Here is a 19,408-nt window from a genome sequence, read left to right on the forward strand (position 1 = left end):
TTTATTCTGACAATTACAAAATGCACTAAAATCACATTTCCAACAATTACAATGCAAATTATGTATCAGTATGTTTGGAGTCATTTAATAATAAAAACACACCAATAAATATCACCAATCAATTCAATTAAATATCACATCAATTATCATATTGACCCGAATATAAAATGGCATTTTTTTTCCAGATTATTTATTACTTATCTGTGGAGTTTCCAAGCGAGTCTGAGCTTTTCTTCTTGTCCCTGACATACACCATTGCTCTGAAGGAAAGGTTGTTTGCAAGCTAGCAAACAACACTGTGCTGCTAATTAAAAAAATAACAGTCATGAATGAAATAAAGTCATCAAAAAATCAGCTAAGAAATATGTAATTTATTTAATGTAATTCACTTATTTTAAAATGCTTGTTTTAAAATGATTTTAATTTTTTTTTGCCCTATATTCAGTATCATCGAGTAATTGTGTCGTTGCATTATTGTTGTATTAATCATTTGTTCACCTAAAGACATTTTGGGTGAGCTTTCTGTTAAAAGCACACCTTAGCTAACATGATGAACTTTGACCTCACTAATGTTCTTCTGGAAGAATGGAAGTCCTGCAAAAAGTATTTTCAAAAGAGTGGAAGTTGGTGACCACTTACAGTGCATACATTTTTTCAGTCTTGACTTCCTATAGGTGTCATGGCCGTGTGTCCCATTTCCTTTGTTTACGTGTTAAACACTTCAGATGCTAGTCGTCATTTTCCTCTTCTCAAGTTGGCTTCATCTGACGAACACAAACAACACGCAAAGATTGACTAAGCACCAAAGTGACATAGAATGCGTGTCAAACAGTGATCTTACTAGCGTAGTCTTCAGGGGTCATGGGCTGACCTATGACCTTTCTAAAGGCCTCTATCCACTCCTGCTGCTCCTGTTCCTGTTCACACATGAACACAAACTGCCTCTCTGGAGTCTGCAGAGTGATGGCGCAGTGCCAGCGGCCTCCTCTGGAGCTGCGTCTGCTGTCCCCCGTCACAGAGTAGTTGTGGCTCTCAGTGCCGATGAAGACGGCGCCCAGCTCTGTGGCGTCCTAACAGGGAGCAGCCAAAAGTGGGTTAAACTGCTAAAATACGTCGATGTACTCAGTATCATATTGGGAGGATATGCCACACCTGTGAGGTGGGAGGGGTTATCTTGGCAAAGAAGAAGTGCTCAATAACACAGATTTAGACAGATTTGTGAAGAATATTTGAGGGAAAAAAGTATTTTGTTAATATAGTAAAATGTTTACATCTTTAAGTTTAACTCATGAACAATGGGAGCAAAACCAAAAGTGTTGTATTTACTATATATATATATATATATATATATATATATATATATATATATATATATACACATATATAAATATATACACATTATATTGCCAAAAGTATTTGGCCACCCATCCAAATGATCAGAATCAGGTGTCCTAATCACTTGGCCCAGCCACAGGTGTATACAATCAAGCAGTTAAGCATGGAGACTGTTTCTACAAACATTTGTGAAAGAATGGGCCGCTCTCAGTGATTTCCAGCGTGGAACTGTCATAGGATGCCACCTGTGCAACAAATCCAGTCGTGAAATTTCCTTGCTCCTGAATATTCCTAAGTCAACTGTCGGCTTTATTATAAGAAACGTGAAGAATTTGGGAACAACAGCAACTCAGCCACGAAGTGGTAGGCCACGTATACTGACAGAGATGGGTCAGTGGATGCTGAAGCGCATAGTGCAAAGACTTTCTGCACAATCAGTTCTACAGAGCTCCAAACTTCATGTGACCTTCCAATTAGCCCATGTACAGTACGCAGAGAGCTTCATGGAATGGGTTTCCATGGCCGAGCAGCTCTATCTAAGCCATACATCACCAAGTCTAAAGCAAAGTGTCGGAAGCGTCGCCACTGGACTCTAGAGCAGTGGAGACGCGTTCTCTGGAGTGATGAATCACGCTTTTCCATCTGGCAATCTGATGGACGAGTCTGGGTTTGGAGGTTGCCAGGATAACGCTACATCTCGGACTGCATTGTGCCGACTGTGAAATTTGGTGGAGGAGGAATTATGGTGTGGGGTTGTTTTTTAGGAGTTGGGCTTGGCCCCTTAGTTCCAGTGAAAGGAACTTTGAATACTCCAGGATACCAAAACATTTTGGACAATTCCATGCTCCCAACCTTGTGGGAACAGTTTGGAGTGGGCCCCTTCCTCTTCCAACATGACTGTGCACCAGTGCAAAAAGCAAGGTCCATAAAGACATGGAAGACAGAGACTGGTGAGGATGGACTTGACTGGCCTGCACAGAGTCCTGACCTGAACCTGATAGAACACCTTTGGGATGAATTAGAACGGAGACTGAGAGCCTGGCCTTCTCGACCAACATCAGTGAGTGACCTCACCAATGCACATTTGGAAGAAAATTCCTATAAACACACTCCGCAACCTTGTGGACAGCCTTCCCAGAAGAGTTGAAGCTGTAATAGCTGCAAAAGGTGGACCGACATCATATTGAACCCTATGGGTTAGGAATCAGAATAGTTTTTATTGCCATTGTTTGAGAACGGGTTCACAAACTAGGATTTTTCAATGAATGGCACTTCAAGTTCATATGTGAGTCAAGGCAGGTGGCCAAATACTTTTGGCAATATAGTCTATATTTAATATTATTAATTTGGTCTTTGTCCTATTTTAATATATTAGACAGAAATATTTATTAATATATCCCAATTTGGTCTTTTTTTCCTGTTTCTTACCAGTGGGGACTTGTAATAAAGCAGTTTTCTGTTCATCGTGCACAGCGTGAACCACCTCTTCTTGAATGACTCACGCTGCTGCAAACACACGTCCAAACAGAGTGATTTATAATACATCAGACAAAAAGTGCAACATCTTCATTTCTGTGGCGACTAACTCACCGTTGGGCCAGTTTTCTCCATAAACCCCTCTTTGAGGCAACGCCTGGTTATCTGCGGCGTTAACTGTGCAGATGAACACACTAAGAAAAAGGACATTACTGCGAGATAAGTGCAAGTGGAACCCACCTCATTTAGTCCGAGAGCGGGATGCTTCTTCTGGAGGTACTCCAAGCGGGTTGCACAAATTGCGTTAAAAAAGGAAACGATGACCTGCAAAGAGAATGCAGGGAAGACAGTAAGCACAGCAGGGGGATTTGAGGGTGTAAACATCGGGCCTCACCTGTCCATTGTCATGGTAAACAAACATGTTCCTGCTCCGTTCCTCGTGCAAGTAGGAGATCTGCAGTCCGTGAGCGTGACCGATCTTCTCGGGCTGGAAAACCGCATTCAGCTCCTTCATGCTGATCACAGCTTTGGGATCTCTAGACTTAGTTTGAACGAGAAACAAAATTATTAGTTGGATGATATATAACTACATTATATGTTTCATATTCTCTACTGCTCGCTAGTGTTACCATATCTGAGTTATTGTGCAGAAATATGAGGAAATAACTACAAATGTGCGCTCCATTTGTTAACCGTGTTACAAAAAAGATCAATTAGACTGATACATAATGTTGGATATAGAGAACATACAAACCCTTTATTTATTGAGTCGAAAATATTAAAGTTCGATGATTTGGTAAAATTGCAAACAGCTAAAATGATGTACAAAGCAAACTATAACATGTTACCAAATAATGTACAACAATTCTTCTCAACTAAAGAGGAGAAATATAACATTTGTATGCACGTACAACACTTAGAACCTTTAGCATATCAGTATGTGGAATTAAATTATGGAATGGATTAAGTAAAGAAGTTAAACATTGTACTGATATGATCCAGTTTAAGAGGTTGTTCAAATTAATAGTGCTTACAAAGTACAAAGAAGAAGAACTATGAGAAATACTTTCAACCTTATTAAAAATAAGATGTTCTTCATCTCAGTATGTTTAAAATGACTGACTTAACTAATTACGTATTACAAAACTGTTGTATTACTCATTCACGGATGTCATTTTACTATAAAAAGGTCAGTAAATGAATGTTTATATTTGTAAACGCTCTGAAGTGGGAAAGGGGTAGTATTATATAAGCTTTGCTTCTTCCTACTCCTTTTCGGACATGATGTAAACAGAAATGATATGAAATTGTGTGATGTATTATGCTGTAAGTGTGTTCATGCTCGAAATAGACTAAAAGAAAGAAAGAAAGTGACACATGGAAAATACTCCATGTTGTGAGTTTTCTTCTAATAATAGTATATTTTGTATGTAATCCTAGTAAATTGTGCAAAAACCAGGTTCCCTGGCGAAGGAAGTGCTTACATCTTCTTTGGCGAAGTATTTAAGGGTAAAGTCACTACGGGACAGCAGGAAGATCCTTTTGATAAAGTTCCTGTTGTCTTTGCGCTTCTTCCACAGTACTACCTGTGTGGTATCTACAGTAGGATGATAGATGACACAATGAATGATGGCAAAGATGAGAAGTTAGTGTCTGAAGATAGACAATACCTGCGCCATAAGATGGATGAATGAAATGTTCTTCTGTGAACTCTCTTCTCTCGTACTTGGCGCGGATCCACTGGTCCTTAAGAACGCTGACAGTTAGGAATAATAATACATGTTTGTTTTTTGATGCCTGATCCATCAATAGCTCTTTCTGTTCCCCTATCAGGAATTTGCTCAACCTCTAATTTCACTTCTACTAAAAAGACACATTGATGATGGCAATGTATAATATAATAGCACATACACACAGTCTGTCTGCTGAGGCCGGTAGAAATAAGCAGGAACATGTTTTTCATATGTGGCTTTGGCGAATGAGTTTCCTTTTACTCGCATGGCCTGGAAAACACAAAATGACATACCAATGTGATGTACAAGCCAAACTCACATAAATACCGTATTTTCCGGACTATAAGGCGCACTTAAAATCATTTGTTCTTCTCAAAACTCGACAGTGCGCCTTATAACCCGGTGCGCCTAATGTACGGAATAAGTTTGGTTGAGCTTACCGACCTGGAAGCTATTTTCTTTGGTACATGGTGTAATGATAAGTGTGACCAGTAGATGGCAGTCACACAAAAGAGACAAGTGTAGGCTGCACTATGATGGCAATATGTCTCAAGTAAACAACACCAACATTTTAAATGTTCCATTGAAAATATAGAACATTACACACAGCGCTCAAAAATCTATTAAAATGTTTTAGTACGACTTTGGTAAGCTATGAAGGCGCACCGCTTGAAGGATTGTATGCGCATTAAACATACGAGTATTATTATGGTGTGTGTATAAGGCAGTGATTCTCAAACTGTGTGTACGGGTACCTCTCGTGCTACGTGGGCTCCATTTAGTGGTACGTCAAAGAATCACTTAATTAAGTGATTAGTGCTTAATTTTCTAATATCCAAACACAGTGTTGCTGTCTAAACTGTGTGACCAAAAATATTTTAATGTTGGTCAGTATGGTGGTACTTGGAGAACTAAGTGTTTTCTGAGGTGGAACTTGGTGGAAAAAGTTTGAGAACCACTGGTATAAGGTAAGACATTATCTGGCGTTTTGTTTCGCAATATTATGCAAAAGCAACTTTTCTTACCTTCTGGTACCTGCTGATCTGTATTTGGGATCTGCATAAATCCTGAAAAATTGCGCGTGTCCGCCTTTGTAGTCCGTGCCGACACCGTAGCCGATAAGCTTATTCTTTTTCTCCATCTTCTTGTTATGTGACATTCATCCTTTGCTGTTGCCATTTCTAATATAAAGTAGTGTAAAGTTCCTACTTATATCTGTCAGTAAACTCGCCATGAAAGCGCTAAAACATACCGGTGTAGTGAGTTTACATTGTTCACCAATGGAAATTTAGTTATTAGAGTGCTGGTCAGACGTTTTTTCACGGCACACATTTCCGGTGTTGTTGTTTCCGGATGAGAAGATGCTGCTCCGTTATTGATTGAAGTAAAGTCTGAATGTCATTAAAACAGTTAGCTCCATCTTTTGACACTTCTTCCACTCCCGTCCTTGCACGCAACACCGCTACAACAAAGATGACGGGGAGAAGACGCTGCCCAAGGTGAGCCACGTAAATAAGACCGCCCAAAAAACTGCGCATCCGGAAGCAACTGTCAGAAAGCGGCTTGAAGATGATATGTAAAACAATTTGACCAAATAACCACCATTACATGTTATGTAGACCACAAGGAAGTGTTTTCAATTTAGAAAAATAAATAAATAATATGAATCCTTTAATCCGCCCTATAATCCGGTGCGCCTAATGTATGAAAAAAGATAAAAAATACAGCATTCATCGGCAGTGCGCCTTATAATCCGGTGAGCCCTACAGTCCGGGAAAATACGGTAAGTATGTCATATTATCACGAGTCCAAGTATAAGTCACTGTAACAACTTTCTTTTTATCAATATAAAAGGGAATATCACTTTAGGAAATTATTAACAACATAAAAAAATTATATTTGATGTAAATATGTATTATATTTGTATCTATATTTAAAATATATATACAAAAATGATATTATATACATTATAATACATATGAGATTTGTTATATAATGGTACTATACTCAATATTGTTATTATCCACTAATAAAGAACTTATATATCATATTTTTGTATATATTTTTTTTAAATATAATTGAAATGTATATCTACCAAATGTATCTTGTAAATGTACTAATATTGCTTTAATATTTAATATAGTATATCGTATACATATAGATACATACATATAAAGTATATTACATCATATTATTAGTATATATCAAATTATGGAAACTACATGTATGATATAATCACTATATGTTATATTATGGCACTACATCTTTATACCAATAATACAGTATACATTTTGATATAAGCATGATCAAATATAATTATTTATATGTATTTTTTTAAACTATAAAATAAACTGTGTTTTCACATAATTTTATATTGTAAATGTAATAACACGTGTCTAACTTTATTTAATGTATTATATTGTATTGTATTGCATCTTATTATGTATACTTGTAGAACAAAACAGTTATGCATTATATCATGGCACTACAATTATGCCAATAATATATACATTGTGATAGTTTACCTGTAACAAAGTTACATAATACTCATTATTATTTGTCATCTATTTTATAAGAAATGTATTACACATAACTAACATATTAATACATGGTATATTATTTTATTACGATGAGTATAGTGATAATTTAACAGTATCATACAAGTGCTGTAAATTGCATTGAATAAATAATTAAATGTCATCGAAAAAAAAAAAATGGTTTCAGGTGTACATTGCAGGATTACCATTTGGGAAAATATTGTATATTTGTGTTTGACTAAGTGTGTGTAAAATAAATACAAAAGTCCAAACCTCTACAAGGGAGTCTTCCCATAGGTCCAAGCGTATTGACTTCACTTTGCTGATGGTAGGCAAATTCCGATGCATCCCTGAGCAGTGGACACACAGAAACACACACAGAGTGTAGGAGGCCCAGCCAGGCTCTGCAAGCATAAACAATGTCAACTTTTTTAAGACAGGAAATAAAGAACAGAAAAAATTAACTTCGAAATGTTGTGAACTACAAAATTACTACGGCAGGGACATTGAACTAAACCGTTTTGGGGGCCACATTTGCAGGAATCTAATGATCCCTAAACTCTGAGTTTTATTTTGTATATTCAGAAGAACCAGCATCCTCTACAGTAGACATTTGTTTTTTTCCTATTTATTTTCTCAGTTACAGAAGCGTTCTGCTGTTTTTAGGAATCTGCTGCAAAAATGTGAGTCTCAGTTTTTTTAATCAACCTCCTTTCCATCCTTATCCTTTCCATCCTTTGTAACTGAGCTACTGTGTGGAACAACTTAGTGTAGACATGGCCTAAGTCTTTTTCTAAGAAGTATCCAAAGTGTGGACCGCAGCTTGATTTTTATTGGCCCGCACCACATTTAAAAAAAGAATAAACACATCCCGGATTAAAACATTACATAAAAACTATTTTAAAAATGTAACTGGCCTAATTCCCCACAAAAATGGGACCTGCAAACCAAAATGGCCGGCGATCTGCGCGTCTTAATGGTCTTTGATGATTTACGTGCATCCATGCGTGCTAATTTCTTTCAAGATATGTTACGTTTTCAAGTGTGCTGAAGCCCTCGAAAACGTGTTAAATTAGTTAGCGGTATTTACTAATATTAGTAAAGAATAGTAATAATAAGATATTTAATATATCAAGAGGGTTATATTAGGCAATGCAAGTTTATTTTAGAGCACAGTTTAAAGTGCTTTAAAGATGCATACAATGACAAGAAGGTGAATTAAATCATAAATAAAAATTAAATCATAATGAAAATAATCATGAATGAATCTAATTGGCTTTGTTTTCGATAATACAAAGCAAAGATGAGGATGTTTTGTTTAGATATTAGCATAAATTAACCTACATTGTATTGGTTATATCGTAGTATATTTCAATCAATCAATCAATGTTTATTTATATAGCCCTAAATCACAAGTGTCTCAAAGTGCTGCACAAGCCACAACGACATCCTCGGTACAGAGCCCACATAAGGGCAAGGAAAAACTCACCCCAGTGGGATGTCGATGTGAATGACTATGAGAAACCTTGGAGAGGACCGCATATGTGGGTAACCCCCCCTCTAGGGGAGACCGAATGCAATGGATGTCGAGTGGGTCTAACATAATATTGTGAGAGTACAGTCCATAGTGGATCCAGCATAACAGTAAGAGTCCAGTCCACAGTGGGGTCAGCAGGAAACCATCCCGAGCGGAGACGGGTCAGCAGCGCAGAGATGTTCCCAACCGATACACAGGCGAGCGGTCCACCCCGTGAAAAATGTATCAAAGTGGCCATGCATACTTAAATTTTTCTGTATGTGGCCATCGCTGGAAAAGGTTTGGACACCCTTGGCCCAAATGATGACAAATAGAGGACCTGAAATGGAACCTTGAGGAACACCCCTAGTATAACTAAACAAGTTGAGCAAATGACTACTGACTGCATCTGAAGTAAACAAGCTACAGCAACACCTTAGTTATATAAAGCACATTACAAAAAAAAACATTGTAAGTGCCAAAAAGGAGAGGACTTAAAAAGGTGCCTAGAGGAACGCCTCAGCTAATCCCAATAAAAGGGGCATTGTGGTGTTTTAGGAATTTGCTGCAAAAATGTTTGTCTCCTAAGTTTTGAATGGAACCTGGGAGCCTGTATGGTGTGATTCCCGGACCGTGAGTTGAATTGAACTATAGTGTTTCCCAGGTATTCATTTATTTGTGGTGGACCACTCCAAAAACATTTGAACACATTCTAACGACCCTGCATATCCGTTAATGTGAATTGTCATTATCATAAGGCCGCTTCTTAACACAGCTAATACGCACCTGATCTGCCAGAAAATAAGAAGACGTAGCAGGAGGGATCCATGTTATCAACTTAGCTGCGTTTTTTCTTTTTGGAATAAAAAAAGAAATTTGTATTTACTTTTTGTCTCTCCCATAACCTTTCTATTCTCTCCCACGGTGCCCATTACATGCTCATCATACACATTTGGGTGTCATCTAGCACCTCCCGCAACACCCCCCACACCACAAATAGATTGCAGTTCTGTGTAAAATACTGTACTGTAAATAATACAAATAACTTCTCATTCAACAACACTTACAAATGTATTGATACATCACAGCACATCATAGCAGCCCCTGAATACCGTGCAAACATGCCCCCTGGTGGCCGTATATCTGCCTTAAAGCAACGACGATGCCCCACAACAACTAGTACATAAGTCAGTCGTTCACCTTGTTAAAAAATAAAAAAAGACAACTCACCAGGAGCTCCGCAGTCGGCACACGTGTTGTTGGAAGGCAGTCGCACTAAATCGAGTAAGATTTTGTTGTTTCTGTCCAAGTTGGCCATGGGTGAAGGCGCTGTAGCCTGCGTCACTTTCAGTCCTACTAAAGAGACATGACACAGATTTAGTAGGTGGGGGGGAAAAAAACATGTTTGCTTCTCATAGCCCAGTGCCCCAGCATTTCCTCTTTGCTGCGCAGCATCATGACGTTTATTGTTCTGCACACAAACGCTTTGGTCTCAAAATAACAGGGAAAGGAAGTGCAAGAGGCGTGTGATCACGTTTATAAAAGGGTCAGCTGTAAATGGTAGCTTAATGGTAGGTCGACCCACATTGACTGACTAGTTCAACAGGATTGTATGTTTATTTTTGTTTTTGCAGTTTGCAGGAGTGTAGAGCTGCTGCATATATAACATATTGTTGAGTAAATGTGTCTGATAGGGTCAATCAAAACTAATGTACACTATACACATTTTTTAAACATTACATTGAAGTCTAAAAACACTTACTTCCACGTCTACAGTAGTCCAGTGTTTTTCAACTTTTTTTGAGCCAAGGCACATTTTTTGCGTTGAAAAAAATCCGGAGGCACACCACCAGCAGAAATCATTAAAAAAACGAAACTCAGTTGACAGTAAAAAGTCGTTGTCGCAATTGTTGGATATGACTTTAAACCGCAACCAACCATGCATCAATATAGCTCTTGTCTCAAAGTAGGTGTACTGTCTACCACCTGTCACATCACGTCGTGACTTTGGACTTTTTTGCTGTTTTCCTGTGTGTAGTGTTTTAGTTCTTGTCTTGCGCTCCTATTTTGCTGGCTTTTTCTCTTTTTTTGGTATTTTCCTGTCACAGTTTCATGTCTTCCTTTGAGCGATATTTCCCGCATTTACTTTGTTTTAGCAATCAAGAATATTTCAGTTGTTTTTATCCTTCTTTGTAGGGGCATTGTTGATTGTCGTGTCATGTTCGGATGTACATTGTGGACGCCGTCTTTGCTCCACAGTAAGTCTTTGCTGTCGTCCAGCATTCTGTTTTTGTTTACTTTGTAGCCAGTTCAGTTTTAGTTTCGTTCTGCATAGCATTCCCTAAACTTCAATGCCTTTTCTTAGGGGCACTCACCTTTTGTTTATTTTTGGTTTAAGCATTAGACACCTTTTTACCTGCACCCTGCCGCCCGCTGTTTCCAACATCTACAAAGCAGTTAGCTACCTGCTGCCATCTACTGATATGGAAGAGTATTACACGGTTACTCTGCCGAGCTCTAGACAGCACCGACACTCAACAACAACACATCATTTGCAGACTATAATTACTGGTTTGAAAAAAAATATTTTTAACCCAAATAGGTTAAATTAGATAATCTCCCAAGGCACACTAGACTGTATCTCCCGGCCAGGGGCGCCGCTAGGGATTTTGGGCCCCATGAAAATAATCTTTACAGGGCCCCCAACACAGTGTCATTATTTTTTCTGTATTATAATTTCATCATCATTAGGGGCCTCTCTGGGCCCCCTCCATCATGGGTCCCTAGAATCCGTCTGCAGTAGTCAACATAATGTAATGCAAGGACACGCCCTACCAATAGAGGGCGGCAGAGCACAAGCCAGTGCACATTCCGGAAAAAAAAGAAGCAAAGTCGGGGTTTACACCGGACATTTTAAAAGTGTCGGACAACAACTAGAAGATTTGCGCTATGACGTAAATAACCCCAAAATAGTCTAAAACGGTAGATTATCCACTTTTTATTGGCGGCCATGTGGGTCGCCAGGCGGGTTCTGTCGTCTGTAGCACAAAGTCGTAAGTAGCGTTGGTGAATTGTTGTATTTTATTCGCCATTTGATTGCATGTATGTGGGAATGTTTTGCTGATTCGTTTAGCAGCTGCCTCTCTAAAAACTAAATGGAATGGACCCATAATTAATGTCAATAGTAATTTCTTTATAATACTTTAGTGCTGGGCCATTTTCATTATAATCAAATGTTATGGGTCACAAACGAGACATCAGCAATGGGAAAGCTACTTGGAAAATGCTGGAAGCTAAACTACAAGTTACTCTCGATTAAATGTAACTAAGCCAAATTGTAACACACTACACTACAAGCTAAACATTAAAAGTAGCTTGCAACATCAACGCTATGGGCCCACATGTATAATATCAATGTTAATGGACCTGAGAGTGTACAAGTCCATTACTATTAAATGTCTGTCATTTACAACTACCTCTATGGGTCCCCGCACTCTACTGTATTTAGTTCACCTTTTCTTTGGCCCAGCCTATAATGTTATTCATTTTCTTTACCTGCAGTAAAAAAAAACAGCATCTGTATACAGCTTGATAAAAAAAAACAATGTGTGTTGTTTAGGAACAGTTGGTAATTGTTATGTGCAGTAAAACTTTTCATAACCTCAACTCATCTTAACCTCTTAAGAGCCCAAGCTGTTTACATGTTTTTTTTATTTCTCTTTGCTATTTGGGCTTATTGGACCCTAATTAGAATAAAAACTAAAAATCATCTTTTTATATTATGTACTTAGTCCATAAGTAACAAATGTGTACTTCATGTTTAGTGACATGCTCATTCTTATTTTTACTTTTTTTTCCTCCAAATTCTATTGTATGTTATACTCTTCTCACACCACCAGATGGCAGTATAAGTGTCCACATAAGGGCCATAAGACCCCAATTCAGTAGTGTACACAATTTTGGAAATAAGAGCTAAAAGGTGCTGTCCACGCATGTGGCCACTAAGGCCTTTAGAGGTTAATGTGTGTTCCTACATTATATGATTTTGGTTTACATGCACCTGGGGATAAGTTGATTGGCAACACTAAATTGGCCCTAGTGTGTGGATGTGAGTGTGAATGTTGTCTGTCTATCTGTGTTGGCCCTGCGATGAGGTGGCGACTTGTCCAGGGTGTACCCCGCCTTCCGCCCGATTGTAGCTGAGATAGGCTCCAGCGCCCCCCCGCGACCCCGAAGGGAATAAGCGGTAGAAAATGGATGGATGGATGGATAGTAAACAATTAAAAACTAAGGTTTTAGGCATTGTTTACTCTAAATGCATACATTTGTTTAAATATGGCCAAGGACACGCATTATTGTGGGTTTCCTGCAGGTCATTTTCATTACTAAAGGAATAATCTAATCTGCGGGAGTGAATTCCTCTGCCATTTTCAAGTGTTTTTTGGTTTTTCTTGAGTCGTCAGCTTGAAGCTGTCTCGGACTCCCTTGTCGTCGAGTGACATGACTGTCATGATTTTGCTTACTAGCTTCTTGTTATCTTGCCTCTGATTAGCCAGTCCGTAATGTTTCACCCTAACTTTAGCTATATACGAACACCAATTAATCAATCATGGATTTTCTCCATATGTATGGATTTTCTCATTTATCTAAGTCATTGTCCATCCATCCATTTTCTACCGCTTGTCCCGTTTGAGGTCGCGGGGGCACTGTAGCCTATCTCAGCTGCATTCGGGCGGAAAGCGGGGTACACTCTGGACAAGTCGCCACCTCATCACAGGGCCAACACAGATAGACAGACAACAGTCACACTCACATTCACACACTACGGTCAATTTTAGTGTTGCCATTTAACCTATCCCCAGGTGCATGTCTTTGGAGGTGGGAGGAAACCCACGTAGTCACGGGGAGAACATGCAAACTCAACACAGAAAGATCCCGAGCGCAGGATCGAACCCAAGACTTTCGTATTGTGAGGCAGACGCACTAACCCCTTTCCACCGTGCTGCCCTCTAAGTCATTGTATTTTCTTCATATTTATGAGGGGCCTGGATTTGCAGGCCATTTTCTGTCTTTGTAGCTTGTAGCTTTGATGTAAGCTACCTAGCTACATGGGTCTAAAAGTAGCTAAGCTACAGGAAAAATCACTTGTTAAAGTAGCTAAGCTAGTGCCAAGCTACTGGAAAATGTAGTTAAGATACATGCTTATCTACATGTAGCTTGTTACTGCCCATTACTGCTCGTTGTAGTTCTGTAATATAGTAATTAAAAGTAGAACTATGTTGCTTGTGAATATTCTCATTCTTTCAGGTAATTGTCCTCAGAGAGGCATTGAATCGATCGCAACTGGACTGTTAGATTGTCTTAAAAGATTGTTTAATACCAGGGATACTCAACATTTTCCAAGGCAAGAACCCCTAAACAGAGAGATATGGAGTGGGGATCCCTATTTATAAATACTGTATAAAATTGTGTTTTAAATTAAACCGGTCCTAAAGGTACTTTGTTATTGTGCAATACTAAGATATTCAAATAATACAGTATAGCATTGGTAATTACTATCATATACTACTCAGTGGCCTAGTGGTTAGAGTGTCCGTCCTGAGATCGGTAGGTTGGGAGTTCAAATCCCGGCCGAGTCATACCAAAGACTATAAAAAAAAAAAAAAATGGGACCCATTACCTCCCTGCTTGGCACTCAGCATCAAGGGGTTGGAATTGGGGGTTAAATCACCAAAATGATTCCCGGGCGCAGCCACCGCTGCTGCCCACTGCTCCCCTCACCTCCCAGGGGGTGATCAAGGGTGATGGGTCAAATGCAGAGAATAATCTCGCCACACCTAGTGTGTGTGTGACAATCATTGGTACTTTAACTTTAACTTTAAAACTGGTGCTGATAATTACTAGCTAGATTATTTTCTGCTCACCGAAATATGACGATATCATTATTCATTCATATTTTTATTTTTAACCTGCAAGTTACAGTGAGTAGGGTGGCCATGCCAATGCCATTTATAAACTACACTACAGTGTGTTGGATTAATGTTGATGTGTATTTAAAGACATTCAAATATCACCACAATCCATTGTGGTGAACATATTAAATGTCTAATCAACCAAAAATTTCACGACCCCCATGCAGCACCTCTGCGGACCCCCTCTAGTTAATACAAATCACAGCACATCATAGTAACCCCTGAATACCATGCAGATATGCTTGTTCCTACACAAGCCTGTTTGCTAAAATTGCAGTGAAAATGTTATTTCAGAGATTGCGATCAGCTTGTGTTACCTGTGCAGGTCAGTCAGGCTTGTTCCGACGCCCTCTGCAAGGCTGTCTTCTTGAGACGGAGCTGCGCTACCTCCAGTGCACATGTTGCTGGACGAGCAGAATCCCTGTCGCCGGGGTAGAAAGCCTAACCGCCGTCGTCTCTCCGCCGTCTCCTGGGTCCTGTGAGGAAGAGGAGCACGGAGCCGTCTTGGACTCCTGCTACACCACCGAGCAGCGAGACACCATCTTGCAGCTGCTCAACACCGCCTCAGCGGAGGAGCTGGCCGGCGTCAAGCTCCTCAGAGGACGCAAGTGCAACAACATAGTGGAGTACAGGAGCAAACACGGACCGTTTAGGACCTTAGAGAGTGTGGTGAACGTACCGCTCCTGAAGCACAAAAGCGCCGTCATCGTGTTCGACTCCATACTCAACCCGGTGAAGAAGGAGAAGAAAGTGCGGGCTCAGTTGGCAAAGTTCATCAGGCCAGAGGTGGACAGGTCCTGGCTGGAGGCAAGTGCTGATTAGGCCTGAACTAACAATGCATTTTGCTGGATGATATACAGTATATTGTTCCACAAATTATTGCCGATAAACCATATTATTGTCAGCATTATTTTGAGACCAAATTGAACACTAATGTAATATTAATAATAATAATAATGCAAATATTCCCTTCCAACACAACAATTTTTATTTCTCATTAGCTTTTCTTTACCATTGTAATTGGAAGGCTTTTTGTTATCCTAAATAAGTAAACAAACAATAAAAATACAATTGAAAATTTCAGTTCGATAAATATTAAACATCTGAAAGTGCAGTTTTTTCCTTAGTTGGAAAAAATGGCTCAAGTGGTTAGTTAGATGAGCTCATCTTCCTCACTTGGTTGAAGCCGGAATATTCCCACACCTGACATGCACCCTTGCAATCATCTATTTTCCTCCCAATGATTGTTACCTCTGTAGCGAGTCGCGACTAGTAGGTTTTCTCACCGTTTATTAGTGGATTTATTGACGATTGGCTAGGCATAGTCCTGATCAGTCTTCCAAGACTAGGGATGTCCCGATCCAGGTTTTTGCACTTCCGATCCGATACCGATATTGTTTTTGCACTTCCGATCCGATACCGATACTGACCGATACTGGCCTATCTGAGCATGTATTAAAGTTTAAAGTTATTTAGCCTACTTAGTTGTCAGAATCATGTTGAAAAGGTACTCTTAGTACTCTTAATAACAACTAGCCAGCTGAATTAGGGGAGTTTGAATAATACACAATGGTTGGTAACAAGAAACTGACCTGTTTATTCAAGGATAAACACAAAATAGACATTATTTTATACAAAATTATACATGACAAACAGAAATGGCATCATTGAACTAGGGCTGGGCGATATGGCCTTTTTTTAATATTGCGATATTATAAGGCCATATCGCGATACACGATATATATCTCGATATTTTGCCTTAGCCTTGAATGAACACTTTATGTATATATTCACAGCAGTATGATGATTCTATGTGTCTACATTAAAACATTCTTCTTCATACTGCATTAATATATGCTACTTTTAAACTTTCATGCAGAGAAGGAAATCACAACAAAAAAAATTAAAAAATTTTTTCATACGGTGTTGATCTGGAAATGTTTGCCTCGGCATTTTGATGGTGTGGGCGTGTGGCACCGAATGGAGATAAGCGTCTAGACAGACGTTACAATATTTGAACATTGATGACGAAAACTGTTTTCTCTGTCGTGTCCGTGTGTCGAAAATTGCTATGCGCTTTTTTTTTTTTTTTGATTTTGTGCGAGGCATAGATTTGCCGTGCGCAGAGGACGCTTGAGCAATGCGCAATTGCACAGGCGCGCACCTTCGAAGGAAGGTTGCTCGCACGGCTGCGCTAGCATCACAGCTAACGTTAGCCATGCTGCTACCTCTCTGCTAGGAAAGGGCGTATACGTATGTGACGTATGACGTGACAGTATGTGACGTGTGTAAGAAGGTGCGCTTGCTGTCTGTGAGAGGGAGACACAGGAAATAGTGAGAAGAGCCTGTCGTGTAATGCCAGCAGCTAAAAGCAACTGCGTGAGAACCCACAGACCTGTGGATGTGTTGAAGGTGTGCTGGAAAATGCGGAACGGAAATTAGGGAGCAGCAGAAAAGTGGAATGTATTATTTAAATCGGTGCGTTGGAAAACAGGGACCGGAGTTTTTTTTAAAACTGGATCTGGATCGGCATTTTCCCATGCCTTGCCGATACGCATATTTTTGCAAATATCGGCGGCCGATCCGATCCAAATATCGGATCGGGACATCCCTATCCAAGACGCACCGATGCTGGATTTTGGAAGTATAGCATAGGTGTTTATGGGATTACGAGCTTCCATACTGCTAGTTGGTGTAGCAAATGCCCCAGTTAATGCCAGAAGATTCGACCTCCGGGCTTACTTGCTAGAATTAGCTTTTAGCTAGAGATAGACATAACTTAGTTTTTGCAACCATGGGAAGGAAAAAAGTTAGTGTAAAGCACAGGGATTAGAAGAAGTGGATGATATAATGATGATGGAAGAAATTAATGATGTTAACTTGGTGGACCATATAAAGCAGAATAAGTCTAACCTCACAAAGGATGGTAAAATATCTAAACGGCGGACAATTAAACATCCAAATATGGAGTAGCTGCTGATGGTGTGTTTGAAAGAAGCAACTGGAAGGAGATAAGGTAGAAATCTGCTCTCCATTATTATTACATTACTTCATAAAAATACTGTAGTTTTTACTCGTACATTCTAATAGATTGTTTTTTGTATACATTATAATCAAAATGTTTGTTTTCAAAGTGTTAAATGTGGTATTTCGGGGGGGGGGGCAAGCACCGATTAAATTGATTTCAATGGGCCACGCTGTTTCACAATACAAGCTTTTCGAGGTAAACTGAATCAATTAAACCTGTATTCCGAGGTACCGCTGTATAAGAATCGCTCTGTTTGATGCATCACAGTTGCACGCCACAACTGCAACTTTGTTAATAACCATTGCTAGATAGATAATTTCTGGAATTGTGACTGTTAAATTTAACATGAAAAGTAAAAGTGCAGTGATTTGTGTTGACCTAATAAATGCAATGTGTGTGTTTGTGTTGACGAATTAGGGCGCCAACTCCATCGTGTCACTAGTGTGTGCAACTAACAGAATAGCCTGGGCACATGTGGACAGAGGCATGACTGTGCTCGACTGGCAGCACCATGACTGTCCTAACTTCCTGAAGGGGGCGTACTTGGCTTCCGCCTACCTACATGATGTGAGTCTGACTTAAGTTTTAATGATTTTTTTTGCTCTGTGTTAAAATAGTGTTTTTGTACTCAACAGGTGTCAGCAGTGGTGTCCCTCTTACCTTCAGCTGATTTCTACATCATCGAGAAACCATCCATCTCTGTCCAGAACACCGCTTTGTTCCCAGTCATGGCCCACCTGAGGACAGTGGAGGCCATGTTGTTCGCTCTCCTGGAGCCCAGAAACGTCCCGTCAGATTGTAACATTCCTCCCAGGTTTTTATGCTTTTTTACAGTTTACGTAACCACAGTCTTTTTAGAAGGTTGGCATTGTGGCCTAACCTAATCTCTCCTTAGAGTCCTGAACATGACGCGCACTGCCGCAGGACGCCACTTCGGACTGATGGTGGGCGAGGCGCGGACCAGCGGGACTCAGGCGGTGCGGCGGTTGATGACGGAATCAGTGACGCAGAAATTTCCGCGGGTAAACATTCCGCCGGGTATGCTGGTCAAGTACAGGGACTCGTTCCAGATAAGCAACATCAGGAAAGGAGAAAGGGGTGAAGAGCTCTGCGATGCGCTTTTGCTGGCGGTCACTTTTTACGAGCTCCTCAGCAATCTTCCAGTTAGCGTCCGCTGATCTGGCAACACACACGAGAGACGATCTTATCACTTTGGAACGTTTCTACTTAACCTGGAAGATGCAAACCACCGTTTGAACAATCTTTCTTTGGTTTCTGAGGTCTACTAAGTACAAAGAGTAATAACCATCAGTACTTGAGCTGTTGAAATAAAACTTTTTATTTACATTTCATGGTTGCACATAATTTAATCAGACTGTTTAGAGAAAATAAATATTCTATATACTATAACTAGTGAGGTAGTTTGATTAGATCGCCAGGCTTTTGCTGGAGAAATTTTCTGCCATGAGGTGTAAAGTTGACTTGGAGAGGCCCAGGTGTAAGTTGTAGAGGTAGTTCAAACACCTAATTCGGGAGAAGAGGAGAAATTATCATGAATAAATACAGCAAAAAGACATTAAAATATCAATTTCCTCATACAGTTGTCCCTTGCCGTATTACGCTACAAAGCCTGCGGCTTCATTGTATCCTAGATATGTTTTTTTTTTTTCAAGCATATTTTACATATTTTAGCCTAAATTAAGCATAAAAATGGAACAAGAGATTAATGTATAGTTAAAACTAAACTGCAGAGTTCCAGGGGTCTATTTGTACAAATGCATTTTATATTATAAGATGTATCAGGTCTCCAA

The 19,408-nt window shown here is 39.6% G+C and overlaps 3 protein-coding genes across 4 annotated transcripts in view; 1 reads left to right on the forward strand and 2 right to left on the reverse strand.

The window, feature by feature from the left end:
* LOC133621597 (arf-GAP with dual PH domain-containing protein 2-like) lies at positions 1-15,366 on the reverse strand. 2 transcript variants are annotated; one of them, XM_061983737.2, is made up of 12 exons: positions 14,887-15,366; positions 9,828-9,950; positions 7,355-7,485; positions 4,723-4,814; positions 4,482-4,567; positions 4,296-4,408; positions 3,206-3,352; positions 3,052-3,135; positions 2,926-2,988; positions 2,764-2,841; positions 842-1,070; positions 1-764 (listed from the first exon to the last, which is right to left on the reverse strand). In XM_061983737.2, the coding sequence occupies exons 2-12, from the start codon at positions 9,913-9,915 to the stop codon at positions 736-738; spliced, it is 1,140 nt and encodes a 379-aa protein (XP_061839721.1). In that variant the 5' UTR covers positions 9,916-9,950; positions 14,887-15,366; the 3' UTR covers positions 1-735. The 2 variants fall into 2 exon arrangements, with proteins under 2 accessions (XP_061839721.1, XP_061839720.1); XM_061983736.2 differs by having other exon boundaries at positions 9,828-9,953.
* tefm (transcription elongation factor, mitochondrial) lies at positions 11,484-18,947 on the forward strand. Its single transcript, XM_061983738.2, has 5 exons — positions 11,484-11,650; positions 14,895-15,376; positions 18,015-18,164; positions 18,233-18,411; positions 18,493-18,947. The coding sequence occupies exons 1-5, from the start codon at positions 11,608-11,610 to the stop codon at positions 18,773-18,775; spliced, it is 1,137 nt and encodes a 378-aa protein (XP_061839722.1). The 5' UTR covers positions 11,484-11,607; the 3' UTR covers positions 18,776-18,947.
* Positions 18,921-19,408, reverse strand: part of atad5b (ATPase family AAA domain containing 5b) — a 24,718-nt gene continuing 24,230 nt past the window's right edge. Inside the window, 1 exon segment of the mRNA XM_061984674.1 lies at positions 18,921-19,121. Within this exon segment, the coding sequence (XP_061840658.1) occupies positions 19,025-19,121 (97 nt within the window). The 3' untranslated portion in view covers positions 18,921-19,024.

The sequence above is a fragment of the Nerophis lumbriciformis genome, linkage group LG25, assembly GCF_033978685.3.
Source record: "Nerophis lumbriciformis linkage group LG25, RoL_Nlum_v2.1, whole genome shotgun sequence".
Classification (NCBI taxonomy): Eukaryota; Metazoa; Chordata; class Actinopteri; order Syngnathiformes; family Syngnathidae; genus Nerophis; species Nerophis lumbriciformis.